General features: G+C 41.1%; 3 protein-coding genes across 6 annotated transcripts; 1 reads left to right on the top strand and 2 right to left on the bottom strand.

Annotated features, from left to right (window-relative positions):
- Positions 1-2,522: 2,522 nt before the first annotated feature.
- On the bottom strand, positions 2,523-8,746 carry LOC115736979 (probable lipid phosphate phosphatase beta). 4 transcript variants are annotated; one of them, XM_030668905.2, is made up of 3 exons: positions 7,988-8,746; positions 7,534-7,552; positions 6,103-7,496 (listed from the first exon to the last, which is right to left on the bottom strand). In XM_030668905.2, exon 1 carries the CDS (start codon positions 8,638-8,640, stop codon positions 7,996-7,998), a length of 645 nt encoding a protein of 214 aa, XP_030524765.1. In that variant the 5' UTR covers positions 8,641-8,746; the 3' UTR covers positions 6,103-7,496; positions 7,534-7,552; positions 7,988-7,995. The 4 variants fall into 4 exon arrangements, with proteins under 4 accessions (XP_030524767.1, XP_030524768.1, XP_030524766.1 ...); XM_030668907.2 differs by lacking the exons at positions 6,103-7,496; positions 7,534-7,552 and adding an exon at positions 2,523-2,574; XM_030668908.2 differs by lacking the exons at positions 6,103-7,496; positions 7,534-7,552 and adding an exon at positions 4,051-4,067.
- A 6,468-nt stretch (positions 8,747-15,214) lies between these two features.
- Positions 15,215-17,004, top strand: LOC115736978. The gene is made up of 2 exons (XM_030668901.2): positions 15,215-16,410; positions 16,691-17,004. The coding sequence occupies exon 1, from the start codon at positions 15,518-15,520 to the stop codon at positions 16,406-16,408; it is 891 nt and encodes a 296-aa protein (XP_030524761.1). The 5' UTR covers positions 15,215-15,517; the 3' UTR covers positions 16,409-16,410; positions 16,691-17,004.
- A 1,316-nt stretch (positions 17,005-18,320) lies between these two features.
- LOC115736980 (adenine phosphoribosyltransferase 4) lies at positions 18,321-23,797 on the bottom strand. Its single transcript, XM_030668909.2, has 6 exons — positions 23,465-23,797; positions 22,986-23,096; positions 21,581-21,673; positions 20,087-20,236; positions 18,876-18,934; positions 18,321-18,698 (listed from the first exon to the last, which is right to left on the bottom strand). Exons 1-6 carry the CDS (start codon positions 23,544-23,546, stop codon positions 18,645-18,647), a joined length of 549 nt encoding a protein of 182 aa, XP_030524769.1. The 5' UTR covers positions 23,547-23,797; the 3' UTR covers positions 18,321-18,644.
- Between the last annotated feature and the right edge of the window lie 911 nt (positions 23,798-24,708).

The following is a 24,708-nucleotide window of genomic DNA, read 5'->3' as shown; positions in this document are numbered from 1 at the left end:
TCTATGCCTGAGTTTGGACTCTCATACATGAGACTTATGTAAAAAAAAAAAAAAAAAACTCGAGAAATCGTAGTGTGGAAGAAATGATCAAAGGAGCAGCGCCCTCGAGACACCATAGGGTTTTTATAGTTTGAGTCCGTATTTTATCGGTAGTTTAGAGATTAAGCTCATGAATAACTATTGATGTATATGATCATTTTCTTTTATAATCGAGAGTTGTGACAGAGATATGGGAGATGTTAATTATAGTGGAATCTTATGTTGAGTATAGTCCTAAATTAAAGTTGAAACCAAGAGAAATCTTGTTTTTCAATTTCTCTTTCTCACATTTACTCTCTATTTCGTTGTGCTTGTACGCCTAATTCTGACAATAGTAATTATAATTTCTCGGGGTGAGGACAATTTTTAAGAACACCTGTTCGAATTCATTTGCAATTGAAGCAAAAGCCTTTTAAATCACTTGAAATTTCGAATTTGAAGAGCACAAGAGACAACATCGAAACAACGAAGACCCCATTGGGGCTAAGTCAACGTTCGGAAAACAGGCAATCAAATCCGTGTTTCCACAAGCACTAAATAATAATCGAAACGACCAAGACCGTATCGGGGCTAAGTCGACAATCGACGGTCGGAAAACGGGCAATCAAATCCGTGTTTCCACAAGTACTAAACAACAATCGAGACAACCAAGACCCCATTGGGGCTAAGTCGGCGGTCGGAAAACGGGCAATCAAATCCGCGTTTCCACGAGTACTAAACAATAATCGAAAGAATCAAGACCCCATTGGGGCTAAGTCGGCGGTCGACAAACGGGCAATCAAACCCGTGTTTCAACTAGTACTGAACAATAATCGAAACAACAAAGGTTCCATTGGGGCTAAGTCAAAGGTCAGAAAACGGGCAATCAAATCCATGTTTCCGCAAGTACTAAACAATAATCGAAAGTGAGACACCCTGTGATACTAACAAGGACAATCTCATCGCTTCAAAGGAGAGCATTAAACCAACAATTTTCCAGTTGGGAAACAGCTCAATTTCGCACTAGCAAAGGGTCCCCATGGCTACGCCAATGTCCGGACCGAAGCTCTCATCGAGTGTCGATTTTATATTTTACATCAAATCAAATCACGCAATTATGTGTCTCCCCAGCACTACATGTGCTTCCCCATTCCCTCCCCCTCTCTCCATGTTGGGGATCATCCCATCTTGCGTGAAGCTCTCATCACCATGGAAAGTTAGGGATTAAGATTCTTTTGTTCGAAAGGAAAACATTTTTTCGAAATTTATTTTTTGACCTTTCGACATTTAAATGATAGAAAACTATTGATCAACGAAAACGTTTTTCATGAATTGAAAACAATAAACTTATATTAGGGAAAAACAACTTCATTTTTTGACAATTCCCTAAACCACCAAACAAAAGGAAAACTAACTATTTTACTTGAAAAGAAATGATTTCCATGAAAACTATTATCATTCATCATTAAGTCTTCTGTAAAACAAATGCACCATTAGTCTAACTTCTAAAACGAGGGTTAAATGCATAAATCCGCAACTAACACTATGCTTTCCTCATGTGATTATTCAATCATCAACCTGAGTAGTTTCACTGAACCAAGGCTGCGAAGTGGGAATCGATTGGGGGGGTTCGATCACCACGATATGCATACCTTGTTTGAAGGCAATCGGTCGGGTTTCTGGTTCCAACTTTGTCACACAAAGGCTCCATGTGACATAAAATGTAAATGGAAATGCTACGATGATCCATACCTACCCATGCTCTCGATCGCCCATCTATCGTGCCAATGTCGTTGTTGCCCTCTCTTATGACTTAGCGAACACGCGAGGTGGATACCTAGATTGGCCCCATGTCATGTGGTATCATTTGCCATATTGAACCCTCAAAGAGTGGACATACATGGAGTGGTTGAGTCGTTCATTTCCTTTCAATAAGCGTCAAGTCATTCTTTTTGGAGTTGGGGCCAAAAGAAAAGAAAGTCTTGAAGAGCATTGAGTATCTTAGGTCAAAGAGGGTGACAAGCTACTACAGGACTGCCCGTGCAACTACCACGTTGTTCTGAGGGTGACTCGAGGTTGCTATTGCTAATGACATCGACCGGCTGGCCTATCAAGACAATGGCTTTTGTGAAACACCATCAACCTCGGGCAAAACAGGTGTTTGTAAATTCTCTTTTAAAGACTAAGTATTATCCACAAACGATTAAAAACTCGGAGAGCGTATTTTTTTTTTCCTTCATATCTCTTCAATAATCGGGGCGGGTATCGAGCATTGGATACTTCAGCGAAGAAGAGAAGAATTGAGATCGATCATTATGGTTAATTTGACTTGCCCTCGACAATCAAGCCGATGTGTGGCGATCCGACACCAAAACGAGTGAATTCACTCTGGATCACAAATTGAGAGGCTCTCGATGTAGCAAAGTGAGTACAAATGTACAGGATCTTGTTAAGGATTGTCAGTGAGAGTCAAAGATATTATATATGGGGAAGCGTTTGACATGGACCAAAGAAGTGGGTTCCTCTTTCAACCGAGCTGTTGCCAGAGGCCGGCCCCTACATTGGCAGAGAGATGGGAAAAAATATATATATATATATATAAAATCGTGTCCTACGATGTCGACCCGACCTATATTTCCAGAAAAAACAAAAAAATAGGCCAGAAGTAAAGCTGTATGTGGTGATTTTTTTTTTAATGACTATGGTTCATCTTACAAAACTCTGCATTTAGTTGCAAGGACAAGGAATACCGCATTTCAGAATGTTTTACACTTGACTACGATGAAACTTAGACAAACTGCGGTATTACAGTAAGAAATCTGAACTTAAACAATACCTTTCTGCACCAGCTTTGCTTTTTTCTTGCTTCTTTATTTATATTTTCCGTGTAAATTTTCCTCGAGAGATAGAACTCTAGGCTTCCTAGTTTTTCAAGGCAAGACATCAAATGATTTCTCCATCTTCGCTCTGTCTTCCTTCCTGCCTGGCCTCTCTTTCTGCTTTGTTCTTCATTTGGTGTATCCAGCTGCTTATATTATTTTGCCTAGTATATCTATCCACAATAATGCCCAGGAAAAGAAACAGCGAAAGAAGAGAGAGAGAAAGAAGATGGACCAGAAGTTATTGTGGTGAGTTGGAGTACTACACTGAGAACAACAGTAGTTGAGCAAGGCCATAGCACATGCATGCATTGCATGCATTAGCTGTGTATATGGAGACGTCTCTCTCTACTGCTACTTCTGCTAATGCTACATAGATTAGGGTCTATAAAAGTTGAGGATCATGCAGTAACATTGGTGAGAAACCAAAGTCAGCAACCACCAAATGGGTGGAAGATGCTCTAGGGAGGTACTAACCAGATGCTTGGATTTTGATTCTCAGAACATTGAAGCCGGTGGGGTAAGAGAAACAGCTGAAGCAGAGACACAGTTCATCTTTTGCAGACTCTACCAACCTTTCTCTCTCACAAAAGCGGAAAAGAAAAACGATGGAAATGATCAATTGTCAGTCCCTTTTTTTTCTGAATCTAGCTGTCCAGGTTCCTCTGTTCTGTTGCAATCATATGGGGAATTGGTACCCTTGGGTAAACTCGGAAAGTGAAAATTCATTCATTCCTTCAAGGCTTTGTGGTCCTAAGGGGGGTGGGCGGAAAAGAAAACCTTTTTCCACAAGAACAAAAGGTTTCTCTCTGTCCTGAGCTGCCGAGCATGTGGCTTAGCCAGAACTCCTCAGCGTCAATCAATTCACAGCCACACACAAACTCCCACAGTAAGAGTTTTGGACTTTCAAAACCCATTTAGCCTCACATGCTAGCATCGCATGATTTTCTAGGTACCACCCCTACGGCTAACTGCGAAAAATTGATCCATGAGCTCTGTGATTTCATCCACATATGTCAGAATCCAAGCACAAAAGTCCCTCTGACTAGTGCCCTGATGAGAAAAGAGTTGACCGGTCAAGCATCCAGGTGAACCAGGTCTTCCAAACTGGGCAACAGGTAGGGGACCATGACCAGAACCAGATGTAGCAACTAGGTAGATGATACGATGCTGTAAATTGCATATGAGACAAGTAAAACGAGCAGTAACTTGCTCACAACTATACTTACCTGAAAACAATTACCGTCTTTCCTATTTGTGATGAATTCGCCGAATATAGCCGCAATCTGCGATTTGTTCGGCACTTTTTCAAGTAAAATGGCATTGCGTAACTACTGAACTAACTTTTTTACAGACCTCAATGAATAATGTGAACCAGAGGATACAATAATCCATGGCCTAATGTAAAGTATTTGCTCTTAGCTCTGTGGATGGTGGACATGTATGGCCCAGTCGAACCATGAGATTACGAGCAGTGAGCAAATAGAGTTCGTGCGAAATAGTGTAACATTCTCAAACATCCTCTAATTCGCAAGCTCCTTCACATGCGCTAAAACGGGGCCTTCTAGGATTCGAAAACGAGGACCAAACTCAAGCAAAGAAAAGCTGGTGTTTGCATATGCAGGCTGTCCCACCACTTTGACAAGATTTAACACTAATTTCCACAGCCAAAGAACTGAACCTACTCGTTGTCCAAGAGCCACTTTTTATCAACAAAAGTTTGGGGACCATCCCAGAGAACATAGAGCAAATGAGAACCACTTCGTGTCCAGGACCCCTACCATAAGTGGATCCCCCAAAGTGGCTAGATGATTGAATTTGACTAATGCTGGTGACAATCGACAAAGAGAACCCCAAGCTTTTGTAAGGAAACATGTTCAAAGTTCAAAAGCGTCTATCTCCTTATGAGCATCATAGTTGGAACAACTCAAGGGAAAGGTAATGATAAGATGGAAACCCGCACTTTAGCTAGAAGATATTCCAGACGCCTCCATCCAGCATCCACTGAGCCCAAGTAATGATTAACCCTAGCAATGCATGCACTGTTCTGGGCTTAGGTGTCAGCCACCCAACAGGTCGATCTCAGAAGCAGAGAGACCAAAGTCCCTTTTCCTTGGTATTGTTCACATTTTCAATCATTCGTTTCTAGAATGGCTGCAGCAAACAAATAATTGCAAGCAACAATATAGGAGGTTTGTTATGTCCCAGACAGCAAGCAATCAATCAATGAGCTCCAACAACAATTAATCTGATGAATCAAATCATTCGAATTTGCAGATGTTAGGTAAGTTATCAGGCTAACAGCTACATGAGTAAAGACTACGTTGCTCCAGAAGATGTACTTGACAAAGCTTCATTTTAACATCAAAGATACATCGAGTTGAGACAACAGCGCGCTTCAGCTCAAGAAGGCGAGATAATTTGAGTTGAGCAAGTTGAAAATTTTCTGTAAATTTCCTTCAAAATCTTGGTACATAAAAAGAATTCACTACACAGATTCTAGTGCACGTCTAGCGGCCATGAAAGTGGCTGCTCCACCAATGGCTAGAAGTTTTCTGCAAGGATAGACAATTTACACGAACTTTAGCATTCATAAGTTTCAGTTTATTTCACGATAACAGTAATGTTATAGCAATAGAAGCAAAGGAGTTGTAGGAAAAGAGGCTGCTGGCTACCAAGAATTCTACTAGCCAAAACTCAAAAGGCCACCCTTATAACATCACCTGCATGACCTGTTTTTGAACATGCTATTTGCCACTTACAAGATCCTCTTCTTTTTCCTTTTTTTTTTTTTGACACTTCAATTCACAACCACATTAAAGATGGAGGATCAATTCAGACCTCAAAGGCAAAAAATTTCAGAAAGTGTTTTGAGTTTTTGTTGTAGCTGTTTGCTGTTAAGTAGCTGGAAGTTAGTCATTTTAAAACTGTCCTTACAGGCGCGTTCACTACAGGAATATTCAAAGAACAAACAAGAAACGTGCCATGATTATGTACTTTTCACTTTGAGGAACACTTTTCATATTCGCCTTACTCAAAAGCCAAAAGCTAAGGAAAAGTAGCTTTTCTTTTCTCAAGTGGCTTTCGTCTATCTAGGATGTCAGCTAGTAGGTATTAAAGCCTGGGATGGAAGTGAGGAACCAAAAGGAGCCCTGCACTACATGGGCTCAAACCCAATGGGCCGAACTGAAATTCAGCCAAAAAAATTAGAAATTCAAAATTAGCGCACAAATCGAATCCACTTGAATGCAGAGGATTGCAGCAGAGCAAGAGTTAAATACATCTATATTATATCAGATACAAAATGTACGACGACTGGATGCCTTCCACAATGTCGTCCAATATTTACAGACCTCATGGGTATTGCATTTTACAAGAATCTCAAGGGCCTCCCAAAGTCATCTGACAACTATGTGACACATAAAAGGAAAACGTCGAATTACCTACATCCCTTAGAGCTTAGCCCAAACCAAACCTAACTTCAAAGCTCACAATGGACGCTGCAAACATGTCAAACTCACGAAGAAATAAATGAAGTAAGGTCCAAAGATTCGTAAGACAAGTAAGATCAGCCTAAGCTCATGTTGGAACCTCTCAGTATGTATTTGCATCCTGAGAGTTAATAAGCTCTAGCAACTTCCTTTACTCACCATAATGTTTCACCACAATGACAGAGCTCAAGATGGCAGTTTTTCCTTGCAAAAGAGCTGAAGATGGCACTCAAAGACTGCAAATATGATTACACCCAATCCAATGGACTGATAAATTTGCTTGTATATTGAACAGAGGGATGCTCATGCAGCTTGTGCAGGATTCTATTTGTAAAGAGCTAACATTGCCCTGCAACTTCAACCCAATTAACTGCAACTTGCCTGCTGCCAGTTATCTGCCTGGTGGCAAATCAATAATGTATCGTCATCCAAGACCCTGTCCAACTATTGACTTCCTCTTCCCTCCAAAGACTTGGACCAACATTTAACTAAGAGACGGGACTACCGAGAGTGCAGAAAGTGAATTCAAGAGACCACAATCACCATCAACCTAGGTTCATCCACCAGTGACTTATCTCATGATCACCTTCCACTGCAAAGTTTCACCTTCAACCATTCTAGATGACCAATTAAAAACTACAAGATCTTCATGACTACTTCGCAAACCACCATGGGGCCCACTCTTCACCAATCATTGACTTCGATCAATGGATCAAAAACATATGTTGATATAATGAGATTTCGATAGAGAGGTTTTGAAGAAAAATAAGGAAATGAGACACGACAGCTTCAGATGCCAAGCTGTGAAACCTCACAACATTGGTCCCATGAATGCAGCAACCAAAGGAACACGGAAAAATTACTTCCAAGACCAAGATCTTATGGAAGAGAACTTCAACCAGTATGTGCAAAGACTGCCCTTCCAATTGTCGACAGACTGCCTCCAATTGGCTTGCACAAAATTTGATTCATTGGAAGAACATAAGCAGAACACAAGCAGAACTGCTGACTGGAGATTCGTTGTTACTCAAGTGTTGCAAATGGACAACAAACCAATAATCCAAGATCGCCATGTCGCAGCCGGGTTTTGCAGGAAATTCACGTACTTTTTTTTTTTTTTGGTCAGAACGGAAATTCGTGTTCTTAAACCTCAGCATAGCTTGCCTGTTAGCATGACGAAGGCAATACTTGTACAAGAGGGGCCAACCGATGCCAGTAACACATGGTCGGTAATGAGCACCTCATCTGCAGAATCCTAAAGTGACTGACTAGATAAATCCAGATATCCATAATCAACATCCCACCCGTACTACTTTACAGTAACCATTTAACTAACAACCGGCTCACTGTGGAACAAGCTCTCCGCAACACAGTGACACGCGTGGCTCTACTCCAATGTGAGGTTGTTATCCACCAAATAAACGCAACATTCTTACAGAAGAATATGATTCATAGAACATGACAGGCTTTAATGACATACGATACACAAATTTTTGCATTAAAATGATCTTGTCATGAGTAGATTACAGTAATTACCCTCTCATTCACCTATCTATCAATCAGAATTAAACAAGATCAGGAAATACAAAAACTTCTTACCTCAAACACTACAACCTCAGGTACCGATACGCGAGCCAACCTTCAATCACGCCCAAGCACGCTCCAGCAAAAACATCGCACACGTAATGCCGTCCGAGCAAAACTCTAGAACCCGCCGTCGCCACCGCCCAAACAGAAGCAACCAAAACCACGAGCTCCACGAACTTCCGCTCACTGCCCTCAGCAATCCACCGATCCACGAATCCGCTGGACCTCGATTCGACGACGACCCCCTCCATCGCCTTAGCCGAGAGGTAGACCAATGCGGCGACGAAGCAAACCCTAGAGGCGTGTCCGCTGGGGAAGGAGTAGTGATCAACGGAGACGGCGACGTTCATGTTCTTGTTGTAGACGGGGCGAGGGCGACGGAAGAGGAGCTTGACGAGGCCGACGAGGGCCAGGTCGAGGAGGAGGCCGAGGATGAGAGGAGCGAGGAGAGGGCGGAGAGAGGGGACCGGAGAGAGGTAGAGGGAGAGGGAGACGGGGAAGAAGAGGCGGAAGTCGGCGGAGAGCTCGAGGAGGAGGAAGAGGGGGCGGGGGAGGAAGTTGTGGCGGTGGAGGAGCTCGGAGAGGGAGGCGTCGACGGCGGAGAGACGGCGGAGGAGAGGCGGTGGCGCGGCGGTTAGGGTGGTGGGAGGAGGGGGAGGGTCCATGGTGGGGCAGGGCGTCGGACAACGGGTCGTGTCGGTGGTGTGCCAGGAGCGATGGGATGTGGCAGCTTGTGATTGGATTCCCCAAATGTTTCTTTCTTTTCCAATCAAAACACTTCATATTGGAACGATTCCGATATTCGATTTGGAAAAAGAAAACAAAACGATTTAAATATTGTTGACTAAAAAAAAAAATTAATTAAATTACCAGGATTTGTTTAATTTTCTCGCAAAGTGACATCGGTAAAGCTACCTTGGCCCATAAAATTAGAAAGCCCATTGGGCTTTCCGGATCTTATCTTAACTAAGAAATTCGGATTGTTAAGAGTACTTCTTGTTAAGCCGAGCCCAGGAGGCTGAACGGGCCCAATCGTTATAGGCTATACCACCGGAGGATTCCCTTTAGTAGATGTGTGGCTTGTGCCCAAACCCAATTAAACGAGCGCGAGAATAATGATTTTCTCGTGGGGCCAGAAGGTTCGAATGCGCGGCTTCAGATTGGCTTCAAGGATGGCACGGGCCGGTACGAACCGAACCAAACTGAACCAAAACATCGAAACGAAAGGGGATCCCGTTGGGTTGCTCATGACAGGACAGCACACTCATGAGTCATAATAGACGTCGCCTTACGAGGGTTATGTCGTCGGAGTAATCCTTTTAAGGAGCTTAACTCGGGTCAATACAGATTGTCCTCCCAGCAATATAATACCGTGATTAGATGCTTCAAACAGGGGCGTCGGGTGTGGTTTGGGTCGGTTCAAATATGGTCCGACCCATATTCGACAAGTTTAACTCGCTTTGCCCCATTTTCATGTAATACAATTCTAACGATCCATACCCGGCCGGTATTACTTGAGCACTTTTATATTTAACCAAATTATGCAATATTTTTATCTTATAATTTGTTGAGAAAAATGATATTCCTAAAATGCTTTCATGCAATACAAATCTAGTGATTTTTTTTAATTTTTTTCAAAAAAAATTTTTATATTAAAAATTAATTTACCATTTTTTTTATTTTTTATTTTTACGACGGCGGCTTGAACAGTTTTTGCATTCTTCTATTTTTTTATTTTTTGTTTAAAAAATTATTTTTTATTTTAATAGCCTCCCGGGGCCCAAGAAGCAAGTGGCTTGAACAGTTTTTGCATTTTTCTATTTTTTTAAAAAAATTTCATTTTTTTGGCCGCTGGTGACTTGCGGCAGAGAGGTCCGATTGGAGGACGACGGCGACTAGCGGCGACCGACAGTGGGTGGCGGTTTGAATAGGTTTTGCATTTTTCTAATTATTTTTTTTTTAAATATTTTTTCGGTCAATGGCGACCGTCGATGGATGGCGAGGGTCCGATGTAGGGCGATGGAGACCGGCGGAGGGCGGTGGCAATCGGCGAGGCAGCAACTTAAACAGTTTTTGTATTTTTCTAATTTTATTTTTCATTCTTTCTTTTTTTACCATAAAAAAAATATAAACAAATATATATAAGGCCCAACTCAAGTAAAATATATATATATATATATATATATATATATAGTATAAACTAATATAATTGAGAGCCATTTATAAGTGATGCTTGGGAAGCTCATGGTCACGAGCCAAAAATGGATTGAAAATAGGTTCAATTGTGTGACCCATTTTTAAACTTTCTTATTTAACTTCAACTTTTTGAGCTCATTTTTACTTGGCCCTTCAAAAACTTATGACTCATATACAACTCATTTGTATAAAATATGAGTCCAAAAATGGGTCATGGGCCCATATTGACCCTTTTAACCGTGATACATAGAATTATGCAATTCATGAAAGTAAAGACCAAGTTGGACCTATTTTACACATTGAACAATTGTTGTCGTTAGCAACTAACTAATTAACAAATTAACCAATACAAGCACTGGCGGTATTCATATAGATTCCAAGATAATATAAGGTTCCATTTGTTTCACGAAAAATATGTCATTTTTTAAAAATATTTTTCGGGAAGTCAATTTTCAAGAAAATTACTATATTTTTTTGTGTTTGGCTCAAGTATGAAAAAGATCCAAAAAATATTTTTCGTCATTTGGTATGTAGAATTGGATTAGATTTTCCTCCATGCACTCCTTTCAATAGTTTTTTTTTATTTAAAGAATTAAAATTTTTAATTATTTATCTTTATATTTTTTTTTTTGGTAAGGTATTTATCTTTATATTTTTTCTCTTTTCTCTTTTTATTTTTTTTATTTTCTCTCTTTTCCTTTTGATTTCGGCCGATCACCAGCAACGGCGACGGCTAGCGACCAACCGCAAACGGGCTCGAAGCTCGGCTAGTCTCGACGATCTCGAGCTCGTCCGAGCTCGCCAGATCCAGGCAAATAATGCGAAAGAGAAATTACACAACCATCGTCGTAATTAAATTGAAGTTACATATCAAAATTCATCTCTCAAAACTCGGATACAATCATGTTGCAATCTAACGAGAAGTAACCTTAATGCAAACTAAATTTGGACCAAAAAAAAAAAAAACAACGCAATTAAAGTCTTGTCAAGACATGGTTTTTTATTTTCACGACGGAAGATAATCAAGCAAAAGGAAATAGCAAAGACATGCTGATATCAAAATATGGTTTTGGCTTTAAAACTTTTAGCAATGGATAAATAAATAAATATAAATTGTTTGACAACTATTGTATGAAAATCTATAAACACACTCTTTCAGTGATTTGGCTACTTTCGCAAGGAAGATCCTGTCATTCTCGCGCGCCCCATGCCACATGCACCCTCCGTAAACATACCCCATTAATCATCGCTAGATCCAGGCGAGCTCGAGCTTGTGGGCCCGCATCATGGCTGATCACCGAGCTACCGGCCATTGCCGAGGTCCGCGATCGCCGGAGGAAGAAGGAGGAAGTAGCCGTGCGCAGTGGAAGGACAAAGAAGGAGAAATAAAAAATAAAAAAGAATAAACAAAAAAAGAAAACGAAAGAAAGGAAGAAAAAAATAGTATAAAAGAAAATATATGTAAAGTAATTGAAAGGAGCAAAGATGAGGGAAAATGTTTTCTTTTTCTCAAAAACAGGAAAATATTATCTCCACTTTTGAAGGAGTTTTTTTTTTTTTTTTCATGGGTGGAAAATATTTTCCTAACTAGCTTATTTTTCGCGAACCAAGCGCCAAAAAATCCAAATTTTTTTTTGCCTGAAAGTCATTTTTCGCGGAACAAACAGAGTCTAAATGCATATATGCTCAAGATGCCCATTCGATGAATCAAACTGAACGGCCGCATACCAAATCTTTTTTATGTCCAAGATGGTCTACTTGCACTTTTAACATGAATCAAAAGAGAGAGGCGGAAAAAGACTACTTCCATTTTGTTGCGATCAATAAAGGTCTAATGACACGTGAAAAAAATTACATCGAGCATAATGCAAAATCGAGACACTTTCACCGTGACCTTCCAACATCTCTGATAGGCAGGTTTCAAATGAGCAAAAGCATTACCTCATTACAAATTATTTTCTTTGCGGGATTCGCGAGCGATATCGGAATTAGATTATCCGATAGGCGGGATACATTTACTATAAATTCCTTTTTATGTGGCACTAGAAATCTCAAACACGAACCTGTTTTAGCATTTACCCTTCGTCAAATTCTAACAATGAGAACCGTTAAAGATCCGTCCACACGAATGCCGAAAACCAAATGGTTATCACAGTGAATAATAATATAGCTTGGGGTGTTCAAGCAAAATATATGTAGTTTGGGGTGTTTGTGACTTTTTTCCCAAAATAAAATAAACGAGGATAGCAATAAAAATTAGAAAAAATTAAAAAAAGGAAAAAAAAAAAAAAAACACATGCTAAAGCTCATTTTGTCGCGGTCTTTTGTTTCGGTACTAAAGCTCATTTTGTCGCGGTCTTTTGTTTCGGTACTAAAAGCTTAGAGTATAGTGATGCTAATGATAGCTTAGGATGCATGCATTAATTCTGAAGCAAGTTGAAGAATGTGAGAAATCAGTAATAATTAAATTTGGGGTTATCTTCCGTGTCGAAGCGCGCAAAAGTTGGAACGTCGTTCCCGGAGAAACTCAAGATTTGGCAGGCGTGAAGAGCTAAAGGCTGGAAAAAGCTCCAAATTAAGCACCAACTCCCGAGTCCAAAAGTCACCATTTAATCAACCACGTTTTGAGCTACGTCTTGTACCCGTTTGGCTACTTATACGTATTTAAAAGAACATGATATGCTTGACATACAATATTAGAAACTAATCATTTTTCTGATACTCGCGAATCGCTAGCCTTTTACCTAATTCGATGATTTATTTTCAAACTTCAAGATTTCATCCATGTAATTCATGTGTCGATGTTGTTCGCCCTTCTCACGAGTTACGTCGTTCACGTTATTTTGGGGTTTTGAATGTGATATTGCTAGTAATGTTTTGATCTAAGCACATGGTTTTACTGAGTTAAAAAAAACAACACGTCCACTAGTGTATTTAAGTACGTAGAAACCGAAGACAAAGTTTGCAAATCTCAAGGTTGTCCGCCACCTCATGTTACTATAATCTACTATCCCAATGTCACACACCAAACTCTTGGAAGATAGAGACTGCTCCAGTGCTTACTTCCGGCTGCTGCAGATGCGATTTCAATCTGTTAATCAAGCATTAAAAAAAAGATTAGGAAGAAAATATGTCGTCTAATCTAATTCGAATTTCAGAGCTTTTTTTTTTTTTAAATATTTAGGACGTGTTCTCCGCCAGCTTCCATTCTCTTCATGTTCTTCTATTCTATTCTCCTCTGTTTCAACCCTAACTTCCATACAAGATTCCTCCCGCGATTTCTTTCTCCTCGTATTTTATTAGATTAATCACGAAGAATTCCTCTTTATCTTTCCCTGGAATTTCGTGCGTAATTACTGCTTAGGAACTCGGGAATCTCCAAAGTCTCCTGTCGAGCATCTTTCCGAAACCCTAATTAGCATGACATGTTCCCCGCTTCGAGCGAAGATTTCTTGACAACATGAAGAAGAGCAAAACACAAAGGTAGCCGCCCAGCCCAGGTTATAGCCGAGATCGATGTGAAAGACAGTAATTGTTGCTTTGAGTCCAAGGAACGACAAGGGTCGTGTCATTCATACATGGGACAGAACGTGCGTTTATTAGAAAACGACTTGACCCGAATTAGGTACTGGGCCAATAAATTCCCGAGTTCGGTTCATCCGGAAAATAACATAAAAAACAAAAATTACAAATAAAGCATCGCCGTTCTTGATGTCTTGGGCTCGATTGGAAGCTTTGAAAGCAACCTTTGTCATCACTGATACCAACACTTCATTGATTTCGAGCACAAATGTCAGGAACCCTAATCAACGAGAGGAGAAGGGGGAAAAATCAAAGCTATTCGGGCAGATGGGTTTGATTGCAATTTATATAAGTACCCCACCCCCACCAATAATACGCCCCCCCAAAAAAAAAAAAAGTGCATGAATAGGAAGAAAAAAGTATGTAAAGTTAGGAAGCTTGGAAAATAAATAACATCCATCTAATGTTTGGTACTCAGTACCAATAATTTTTTTGTTTTGCTTCTTGGCAAAAGCTTGGGCAAACTGTGGTATGTACTGTGTAGTGCTTAAGCCGCATTATTGAAGGCTCTTGTTGGGGGACACTAGTAGTCTTGAAGACAGTTTGGTTTGCTTGGAGAGAAGACAAAAAGAGGAGGAGAATAATCGCCAGTACTAGATTACTTTTGACTGGACCGCCTAGGAAAAACAAAGCCGAGGAGCAGGAACATGAAAAGAGAGAGAGCTCTGTCCAGAAACTATTATCTTCAAAGCTAATAGTGTACGTAAACTTTTTCTCTCACTACCTTTAGGAGAGATTGCATGGAAAATATCTGAAATTGCTGGGGGCGAAAAACGAATCAACAATGCCGTCCTATCAATGGTGGACAGGAGAGGAACTTAAACGACTTCGAAGAATACTTGAATAGGAGGCGCGAGAGACATGAAAACCCTACACGACATATATGATTCGCTTTTCAAAATCTCACACTGTATCGAAAAAATAGCTTAGGCATTGTTGACCCATTAGCCTCGTCGGATTCGTCGCGACCGTGGCATTTCGGTCAAGCGCAAAACAGTGGCTAGCAACCTAAGTTCTCCCACCTAGCTACATGATAATCTTCTCAAAGTGACCATAATGCTGGACTTGGTGTCCTTTTCATGGGTCCCTTATTGCCCAAGAAGGCACAAGGAAATTGGGAGAACAGATGAGGAAGTTCTATGCTCCGCCCCGGGCCCCTCTTCTTCTGCTGGCCAAATCAGGCAAAATCAATCGAACGTCAAATCTTTTAAGATATTCTAGTAATGAAGGGGATGATGATTTGAATGCATTTTGAACTGCCAAATCCCCAAGCCTTTTTAAGCAATAAAGACGCCGAAGCATTCTGGTAGCGACCCGTCACAACCAAACGCAAAATACAAAACGTCTTATCAATGTCCGCACCCCCTCCCCCGGCGGAAAATGGAAAAATTCAAATCTCTCGTCGGCGACATAATTATGGAAATTTGTTTCCCCGATTAAATGGTTTTTGTTCTGTAGCTTTTTCCCTGTTTCCACTTCTGCCCCCCGCGAAAGGGAGGAGACAGAGCCCACGTGGGGTCGACCCCGGCGAGGGCGTCCTCGTCTTTTCGCGTGCATGCGGGTAGTAAACGCCCATCATTTAATATCGCGCCATCGTCTCTTCCTCTTCTTCTTCTCCCTCCAGACCGCCGAGCTTCAACGCCAAGACGAGAAGCAGAATCATGGGAGGAACAATATCATCACAAGAGAAGAGAGACCCATATTAAGCTCTCTAGAGAGAGAGAAAGAGAGAGAGAGACCAAAGGTCGAGGTGTTCGTAAATCAATGGCGACCGGGTGGGTCAAGTCGTTGCACTGCAAATCGAGAGCGTTCGAGGACGTTTACCACCAACCGAAGGCGAAGAGCCGCCTCTCGACGTCGGCGAGTTGCCGGAAGAGCGCACAAACCGTGAGGGACATCGTCGAGATGGCCAGAGGAAAGCCCAAACCAAGAACAGAGCAACCGCTACCCACCAAGTCCAAGCACTCCAAACCCTCCAAAAGGGACTCGGATCCGAACGACCCACGCACCCGGAAAGTTGTTCAGGCCGCGGCAGTCTCTCCGCGCTCCTCCAGGTCATTATGCCCGCCCCTGACCGAGCTGCCGGAGGGCCACCCGTCGCGCAAAGTGGTGGAGATCATCTTCCACACGAGCTGGAGCGAGATGTCGGCGTTTCCCGGTCGGGTCGAGAAGATCTTCAAGGTCCAGACCGGGCCCAAGACGACGGCCCGGTTTGAGGAATATCGGGAGGCGGTCAAGTCCCGCGCCGGGTCCGGGTTCGGGCTGGGCGTAGTTGGCGGGTGCTCGGAGGACAATGCCGCGCGGTGCGTCGCGGATGGCAACGAGGTCATGCGGTTCCGCTGCATGGGGCCCGCGTCGGCGGGTGGCGGCATCTCCTCGGCGGACTTCTCGGCCTTCTCCGGCGGCAAGGGGGCGGCGGTCTGCACGTTCTTCGCGGGCAGCGGGTCGGCCCACGAGAGGGCGGGCGGCGGGAAGGGGAGGAGGGCTATGCTGGTTTGCCGGGTCATCGCGGGCCGGGTGGCGAAACAGGCCGGACCCGACCCTTTTTTGGAGGTTCGGGCCGGGTATGACTCGGTGAATGGGGACAAGGGCGAGTTGATAGTGTTTGATCCTCGCGCGGTCTTGCCTTGCTTCCTTATTATCTATAGACTGTAAAGAGGTACATGGAAAGAACTTTTGACATTTCATTTGCTATTTAAACTTTGTTTGTTATTACTTCCTTGGGGGTCTTTTTTGCTTTGGAACGATGAAGATGTGAAATTTTTTTTTTTTTTTGGGGGTGGTGGTTAGTTGTCTTTTATCATGTCTAAAGCTGTCTGAATGTATGCTAAGCTCGTAATTTACGATTTTAATCTAATCTTTGGTGTCATATCACTACTAATTTTGAGGAGTACTTTAGTTCATTTTTTACCTTGTTTTGTTTTTCTGATTATGTAGGAAACCATCTTAATGAATGTCTAAGTCGGTAATTAACCATTTCAATCTTAGTTGGAGTAAGGATTGAATTGATTTGATCATAAGATTGATTAAAGAAAGAAGACCCGGATGGATACAGCTGAGGGCTAACATGAGTGTACATCATCGTGCCGTAGTTGTTTATGTTCTTGGCCATCATCAAGCACCATGCTTGGTCTGCCATTCAAGATAGCAGTTTGGGCATTGCATTAAGATAATCTTGTTTGGTCATGAAATACTAAAGATTTGACTTTGAGGTACTCTTTTCTTTCATCTTCGTCGGACAGTATATGATCATGCACAACATGTTATTATTATTTTTTTTTATGGCAGAATTATGGTTTTGACAGTAATGCATTCATTCAACCGCCCCAATGGTCAAATCAAGTGGCGATTAGTTCCTTGGGCAACAAAAATGGGTAATGATCGATTTCCGGTCTGGTCCAATCTCACTTTGAAAACGGGAATAGGATTAGTCCCTAATTTCAAGGATTGGGAATCGGACCGGGTCAATCGCATTCTTTTTCTTTTTCTTTTAATATGTCGTTAAATTTTTCTTGTTAGCGTCGTATTCACTAGACCATCTTTCTTTAATTGCATTGCGTTGTCGCTAAATCTAGAAGTCATCCTAAGCATTTTAGGTTTAGGTTTAGGTTTAGGAAATTTTCTTTAACAGAAATATTTATACGATCCGGTTCGATTGGTCTGGTTCTCCCTTGGAACCAGGAACCAGACCAGAGCCCCCCAGAACAAGAGCTAATGAGCTAGTTCGGTCCGGTCCAGTCCAGGCGGTTCTCGGTTTCGTCAGTCCACTATGCTCAACCCAAAAAACCAGTCATCTGAATTCTCTTCTATATATAGCTTCTGAGAAAATACCGCTTATTGATGGAACCGTTGAAGCAAATAAAGATCCCTTTATCCAACCCAAAGTCGACGAGCTACACAGTTGGCCAAAAACTCGTCATTGACCGGACGAAATACAGTCCAAGTCGATGTTAACAAAGGCAAGGGGTTTTCTCATTCCTCATGTTTCATTGCCCTAACTATTCGATGAATCGCTAAAATGTCCCGATTTTGACCTGCCATGGACGCTCTCGAGAAAGCCTCTTAGGTTCGGCCCTCGTGCAGTACGGTGGCATTTACAGTTGACCATTAATGAAGTAGAATGAGATCAGATCACACATGGATGCAAGAGGGTTAGGTCAAGCTAGCGAAGGAGGGTGGTGGTGATGCCAATTAGGTTAGGGGTCGCCAAACCTTTCTCAACTGCTCATACTTATTGCCCAAGTCTTAAGTGCTTCGCAAGCCACATGCTTTGTTTGGTCCATACTTTAACTTTACTTAGGAGGAACATGAAAAGAGAGGGCAAGAGTAGAGGGCATATGGTCACTTTCATTGCTCGATTTCCATCATTTCCTTCACCATTCATTCTATATTTGCTCTAGTGACAGTTCAGAACAACTGCCGAAAAACGCGATGCCATTTTGACGAACTTTCTCGGAACGTCTTGCGATGCGGATGCGATCTTCGGATTGCTGACTTGAGACTTGACCAGGTCCTTTTTCTCATTCAACTTTTACAACCTAGAAAGCATGGAAAGAGAGGATGCGAATTGAATTTAAGACCTCTTTGATTTGGCAAAGGATGAATCACCAAAATAGCACGAGGTCAAAAGCCCGTGTCTGGTCTCATACTCGAGAAGCTTAATGGAAAATTTTCTACCATCTTCTGCCAAAGAAGCCCTTTATGTAGTTCTAATTTTTAGCCCAACCGACAAGATAAACGGATGGTCTTGAACCAGCAGACTTCAAAATTATCTCCCACCTAATCGAAACAGAGAAGAATGAAAAGGCATATTCCAGCCCTGAAGTGATCACGAATCCCTCTTAATGTACATTGTGGAGCGCTTTGCTGTAGTTGGAGCATCGTCCCCCGATCAATGCGACTCCACGAGTACATACAACGGTTTGCCATGCAACCTCTCACGTCCCTGAAATGTTCAATAATGGGAAAACAACATACGGTAATGGCCCAAGCCACATAGATGAGAAGTTCTGCGAGAGAGAAGATAATTCTACAATAGGATGCAAAGAAGTGGAATGAAATGAAGATGGACAGAACGATGAATGGCTGAAGGAGAAAGAGAGTGTCATTATGATATACGCACCTTTAAATCTGGAAGTTCAATGACGCATGCACATTCGACTACTTGAGCACCAACGCGTTCTGAGGAACATAAGTTGGGCATAAGTTTAGAGATCGAAATAGCAAAATATCTAAGTGGTATTCACAGTGAAAACTACACGAGGAGATGAAGCATATGACTTAGCTCATTGAAAGAATCAAGTCTAAACAAAGAAAAACAAGAGATTGTGCCCAGGGGGTAGCAGATTTGCTAAACCAAGCAATTCACCAAGATACTAAAGTGTAAGTTCATGATAATGATGATCAAGTTCAGGAGAAGCGAAGGAGAGCTCTTTTCTGGTGAGGCAATACGGGACAGATGGGAAGAAGCAAGGGGGCTGTTTATCAGAGAAGATGCATCGTTCGCTTCTTTCGACAAACTAGCATTTTGGTACAGCAGTCCTAAGGCTGCTTTGCATTGACTCACTGTGGTTAGAATATGTAACCAGCAAGCTATGTTCACACATATCAGGCAGCTCCTATTGGAAGATAAATCTTAAACCAAATTCCTCTTGCCCACTTGGTATGCTACTTGTCAGAAGGCAAACTAATTAGTAGTCCATGTTCACAAAACTGAGCCCTAATGCCTGATCCAGCTGCTGAAGTTGCCGCCATGAACACCGGAACAGGGAAATGTAGATAATAAAATTTCCCTTCTTAAAGGCCATAAAGCTATTTACATAGATGCTACGAGTTTCCCAAAACTGTCACGAGAAAGTCAGCTAGAGCGATGTGTAAGAGATCCATAAGATACTATCAGATGTCACCTATCAATTACTTTTGCCTGGGTACAAATTTATCAGCCTCTTTTTTGAACTTCTCAAGTGTTAAATATTTGAGTTTCTAGTTCCATATATTCTACTCACTTTTTATTTGTCAGATCAAAGAACACCTCCTTCCACAATAAAGAACTCAGAAGTTTAGATATACAAACAGAATTACATAAAAATGCAGTTTGTGTACCTTAGTATAAGAAATGCAAAAAATGAAAACAGTCATGCGGGCACATGTTTAGGTTTATTTATCATAAAGGGTAAGCATAACGTAGCAGAAAAACAGAAGAAATGTCTCTTTTTTCAGACCGATATAAATATTAGAGATGGAATCAGTATCCAAACTAACTTTGCAGTACCTGAAGCTGCAGATTTGTTGCGTTGCTAGTACTGCTACATTAGAAGTCCACTGAGCACTTACCTAGTAAATTCATGGCCGCACAAAGAGTTCCGCCAGTGGCAATCAAATCATCCACCACCAAAGCCCGATCGCCAGGTTCCACAGCTCCGACATGCATCTCCAGACAATCTCTTCCGTATTCTAGAATATACTCTTCTGAGATAACTTCCCCTGCCATGGAAGAAAGCAATTAGTACCAGTGCCACAATAGTGGCAGCATCACTCTTCATCTAAGAGTGTCTACATGAATGCATCTTGAGAAAGCCATCACCGTGGAATTGTTTTGACATATAATGTCCAGAAAGGAACAAGATTGCTAAGTTTTCTAAAGATGGAGGATGCTAAATTCTGTCAATCGTGAGCACAACATGACCAAATAATTATTGGAAGACATGGAAGATGGGAAGATTTGAAGGCTGGAGGTACTGAACTTTTGTCGATGGACTTGAAGTATAAACGAAAACCAGATAGGAAAAAAAAAATTAGGTAAAAGCTACATAAACGCAATGTCAAATGAAATGCTGAAATGAAATACGATATCAACTGATGTTCTCCCATGTGACAGCCACGTTGTTTATTGGTCATAGCCATGGCCCACATACTCATGCAAAAGGTAAAATGAGACGAGAATGACGAAAACATCAATATCAAGGTTATTCCAATACAACATGTTAGATGTGGTTGGGAAGGGCAAATTATAAGTATATCAAGATTACGAGGCACCATTCCAGGGTGGAATTTGCATATGATCACTCAGGAGTTACCAATTTGGTAGATTCATGGAGCCACAGTTGAGGAAAAGGTGTACTTAGGGTGCAGTAACCATGATATTACTAACAGATCTCACTCAAAATGACTTGCCAAAGTTTAAAGACTCTGACATTCGCTAAAAAACGAGCATAGAGGAGCAATAGGCGTGGCTAATCTCTCTGGCTATTGCCATGAGAGTCGTATTTAAGACCGTAGATTTGTTGCGCCTTAGCACCATTAAAGACCCCCTTGGTCAAAGGTGGGCCAGCCCCATCACCATAGCCCCACTGATGTGCTAGAGGTCCGGAACCCATTCACACAGAGAAACATGCACAACCACGGACTGCAAGCAAATTCAACCTCATGACCACACGTTTGTGGAATATCGGCCCATAGCACTAAGCTAGCAGCCTAGCACCACGAATTGTAAACTATGGAAACATTCCATAAGCAGAGAGACATCTTAAGGGACCAAAGAACTGACAAAGAAATTCAACTTGGATCATAGTATACGATGACCAGCACAGAAAAATTATTTTTGCAAATGACGACAACTTCTTCAGGCCCAGAATGCAATGTACATGTAATTTATCAAAGCTTCTCATACTTTAGGCAAATTGAAATAATGACAAAGGAGGAGGAGATATAACAAACAACAAATAGGACATGACAAGTCGGCGTGAAATTAAATACATAACAGAAAAGATACATTAATGAAAAGGAAGTTTGGATGCATGGAAATTACTACAGTTGGGTTGGAGTTACCAGGCAATTTCTTTGGCTTTCTCAGAGGTACAAACTTTGCTCCAATCGCCAAAGCAATGGGAGGACCAAATATAAAACCTCGAGCCTCTATCCCTGGTAAAAGATTGTAGAAAATAATTTCAGGGATTGATAAATGGGACATGTGTAGCGACCGCTACACAAAATACAGTAACAGTGCTTGCCAACCAAGAATCAGAGCATGTAATCATACCACAGAGTTACAGCATTAGACAAATCTTTTCACAAAATTGGCATGAAAAACACTTTCATTAGTACACAGAATTAAAAAAAATCATCAGTTTGAAAGCAAATGGCAAAAATTTTAAGCAGATGATTGAAGTTGAAAACCTTGATGAGATATCAGAGGAAACATAGTCTGCTGTAGCAATTTTGGTGCAGTCACTCAAGCATACCCAAAAAGTTGGTTTGAGATCCTGTTTTAAGTTAAATTGACCCTTGGGGGAAAAATTGAAATGTCAATTATTAGTGATGAGGACCTATCATCTCAAAGTGATCCAACGCTTGAAACTCTATCTCATGAAATTGCTTCTCAACCATAAATTCCGTCACATGCCACGATCTTACAAGTCAATTGACAATCAATCTACCACTTAAATGTAGAACAAGCATATCCAAAAGGTTGATATCCTTGGTCCCAGAAGTGATACGCAAAGATCATGTCATTTCAGGGACAAGTGGCAGCAGCAGGCACCATAGTTCATGTTTTCACATATCAACATGAAGATGCGAATGAAAAATCCGAGCACAGAAACATCCAATCAAGGTAAGTTTCAGTGTCCAGAGATTTTTATTCTCTCCAAACTCTAGTAAAATCAGACAAAGTACTAAAAAGACATGGACATATGCAGAAATCAACTCAATCCAAGCTCACATCAGCAGGGTCCACTTTAACAATGTGGGCATCCATTATCACCTACCAACCACATAATCAAGGATGCAAGCACATGCTCGCGAGAGAGAGAGAGAGAGAGAGAGAGATTGAGCAAATGTGAGCCGCTCAATAAACTTGATAGAGAGCATTAAGTAGCACACTCCACTAGCAATGGCCCATAGTCAAACCAAGAAATCACTGCCCAAGAAGCCAAGTAAAGAATAGAAGAAAACCACAGTTGCTTCCATTCCACAATCTTTCTCAAAAGCATTCACAAGATTGAAGACCATGTAAACCGAAAAAAAAAAATCATAATATGCAACAATGAGCAAGAAATTTCCCCATTCTTTCCCTGACCTACTTTCTTCTTTGCATGGACCCCACCTAAGTCTTGAAAGCTAATCTGAAAATCAATTCAACCAATGTTCGCTAACATTCCATATAAAGATAAAAACTTTTAACACCCAAAAAGATTTTTCCCCTCTATGTTTTTCTTTTCACGCCCGTTTTTACCTGCAACAACTGATATGTTTTTGCCCTTGTATCTCTCAACGAACAAATCAATGGTGTCTTTGAAGGCTTTTGGATCCAGTAGCAGAGTAGTGATGTCTTGGAACATTATGCCTGCAATCATGCCCGTCAATAATCTCAACCAAACTGCTATTGAAACAAAGGAATGCCACCAAAGAAAGAAAAAAGAAAAGCTGAGCCACAAGGAGACAGTTTTTGAAGCTTGTGCTGCATGTCATCTCGTCACCACGGGGGCCAAAGCGAAAAAAAAAAAAAAATTCACTTTGCCTCCTCATGCTCACGCAACATCCTCAATAAACTGGAAATTTCAAGAATTGAACGAGCTTGTAGCCTCAAAAACCCTCCTTTTATTCCGAGTTATCTCGGTTCCAGCATTTTGCAACTGGAGGGAAAAAGGAGACGGGCAAGAGAAAAGAGAGAGAAATGATCGTTGAAGGGTTCGCAAAAGGCGGAGTGAGAACCTGGTTTGGGGAAATTGGGGACGACCCGAATCTTAGTTTTGATGCCATGGATGCGAGGATCCTTGTCCCTGTAAGCTGCCATTGTTGCTCCGTCCGCTCAACACAATGCAACACAGAGGGAGGGGCAGAGAGAGAGAGAGAGACAGGCCAAAGAGATACAAAAAGCAACGACGCCTCTTTCTCCTCTCTCAAACACAGTTCAAAAGCTACACTCGGGCATGACTTAAATGGAGAAAGAGAGAGAGAGAGAGAGAGAGAGAGAGAGAGTAGTTTGGTGAGAAGCGAGAGGGGGGGCACTCTGCACAAGAGAGAGCGGTAGGGGGAGGTGTAAAGGGTGAAAAGGGAAGTGGAACATACAGCTTAAATATGGAACCACGAAGCCCTATGTTTCTTTTTTTTTTTCCTTTTACATGGGCTAAAATATATTATAAGTACCATTTTTTTTTTAAAACGATCATTTCGGTATTAAATTTAGAACCAAAATTTTCAAAACGATTACTTAAGTGTCAATTTTTTTGAAAAATACTCACTTCAATGTCAAATTCGACGAGCCACGTTAGCACAAATATTAAAAAAAATGCCACGTCGAATTTCCGACGAGCCGCTTAGCTCAAATTGGAGTTGGCACCGAAGTAATCGTTTTTCAAAAAATTTGGCACTTAAATGATCATTTTGAAAGTTTTGGCACTAAAGTGAGCGCCTTATATAAATTTTGACATTTGTAACGTACTTTAACCTTTTTACATATGTAACCCCGTTATTTATCAATTATCACTAAAGTTAACAAAGAAATTTGTTAATAAGTTCCTTAAATATATCTATTAAAAAAATAAAAATAGACTTTACGGTTTTCAGTATATTGATTGTTAAGCACATTGAGAAATTTTTTTTGTCAATTCCAATACGAAAAATGACATAAAAGGATTTTTAAACTTCGGCACATTATGCAATATAATCATTAGACTTTTAATTTATTCAATGTGATCCCTAAATTAGTGATAAATGTTATTTGATGGAGCACTGCATTTTGAGTTGAATTTTTTAAAAATGATGTGTTAATATGCCCATAGCCCATCTTTTTATCCATCTACTTTAGAATAACAAAAAAAATATAAAAAAAATAAAAACCTTTAATATGTCCATCCTTAGTTGTGTTTTATAATATTATGATTTGTGATTTGGCCTCTTGGGTGAACTTTCAATTGTTTTAACCTTTTCTGAATCCATTTACTTTTTCTTTCATT

Source organism: Rhodamnia argentea, chromosome 9 (assembly GCF_020921035.1).
Source record: "Rhodamnia argentea isolate NSW1041297 chromosome 9, ASM2092103v1, whole genome shotgun sequence".
Taxonomy (NCBI): domain Eukaryota; kingdom Viridiplantae; phylum Streptophyta; class Magnoliopsida; order Myrtales; family Myrtaceae; genus Rhodamnia; species Rhodamnia argentea.
The sequence above is the reverse complement of the archived record's forward strand: the minus strand, read 5'-3'. Positions and strand labels throughout refer to the sequence as shown.

Bases quoted from the DNA above. Each gene is read 5' to 3' on its own strand.
- LOC115736979 (XM_030668907.2), bottom strand. From the start codon at position 8,640: ATGGACCCTCCCCCTCCTCCCACCACCCTAACCGCCGCGCCACCGCCT.
- LOC115736980 (XM_030668909.2), bottom strand. From the start codon at position 23,546: ATGGCAGCTTACAGGGACAAGGATCCTCGCATCCATGGCATCAAAACT. The intron at 23,097-23,464 runs GTTCTCACTCCG...GCATGATTGCAG, and splicing joins CCCCAATTTCCCCAAACCAG to GCATAATGTTCCAAGACATC. The intron at 18,699-18,875 runs GTGCGTATATCA...TGAACATTTCAG, and splicing joins TTGAACTTCCAGATTTAAAG to GGACGTGAGAGGTTGCATGG.
- LOC115736978 (XM_030668901.2), top strand. From the start codon at position 15,518: ATGGCGACCGGGTGGGTCAAGTCGTTGCACTGCAAATCGAGAGCGTTC.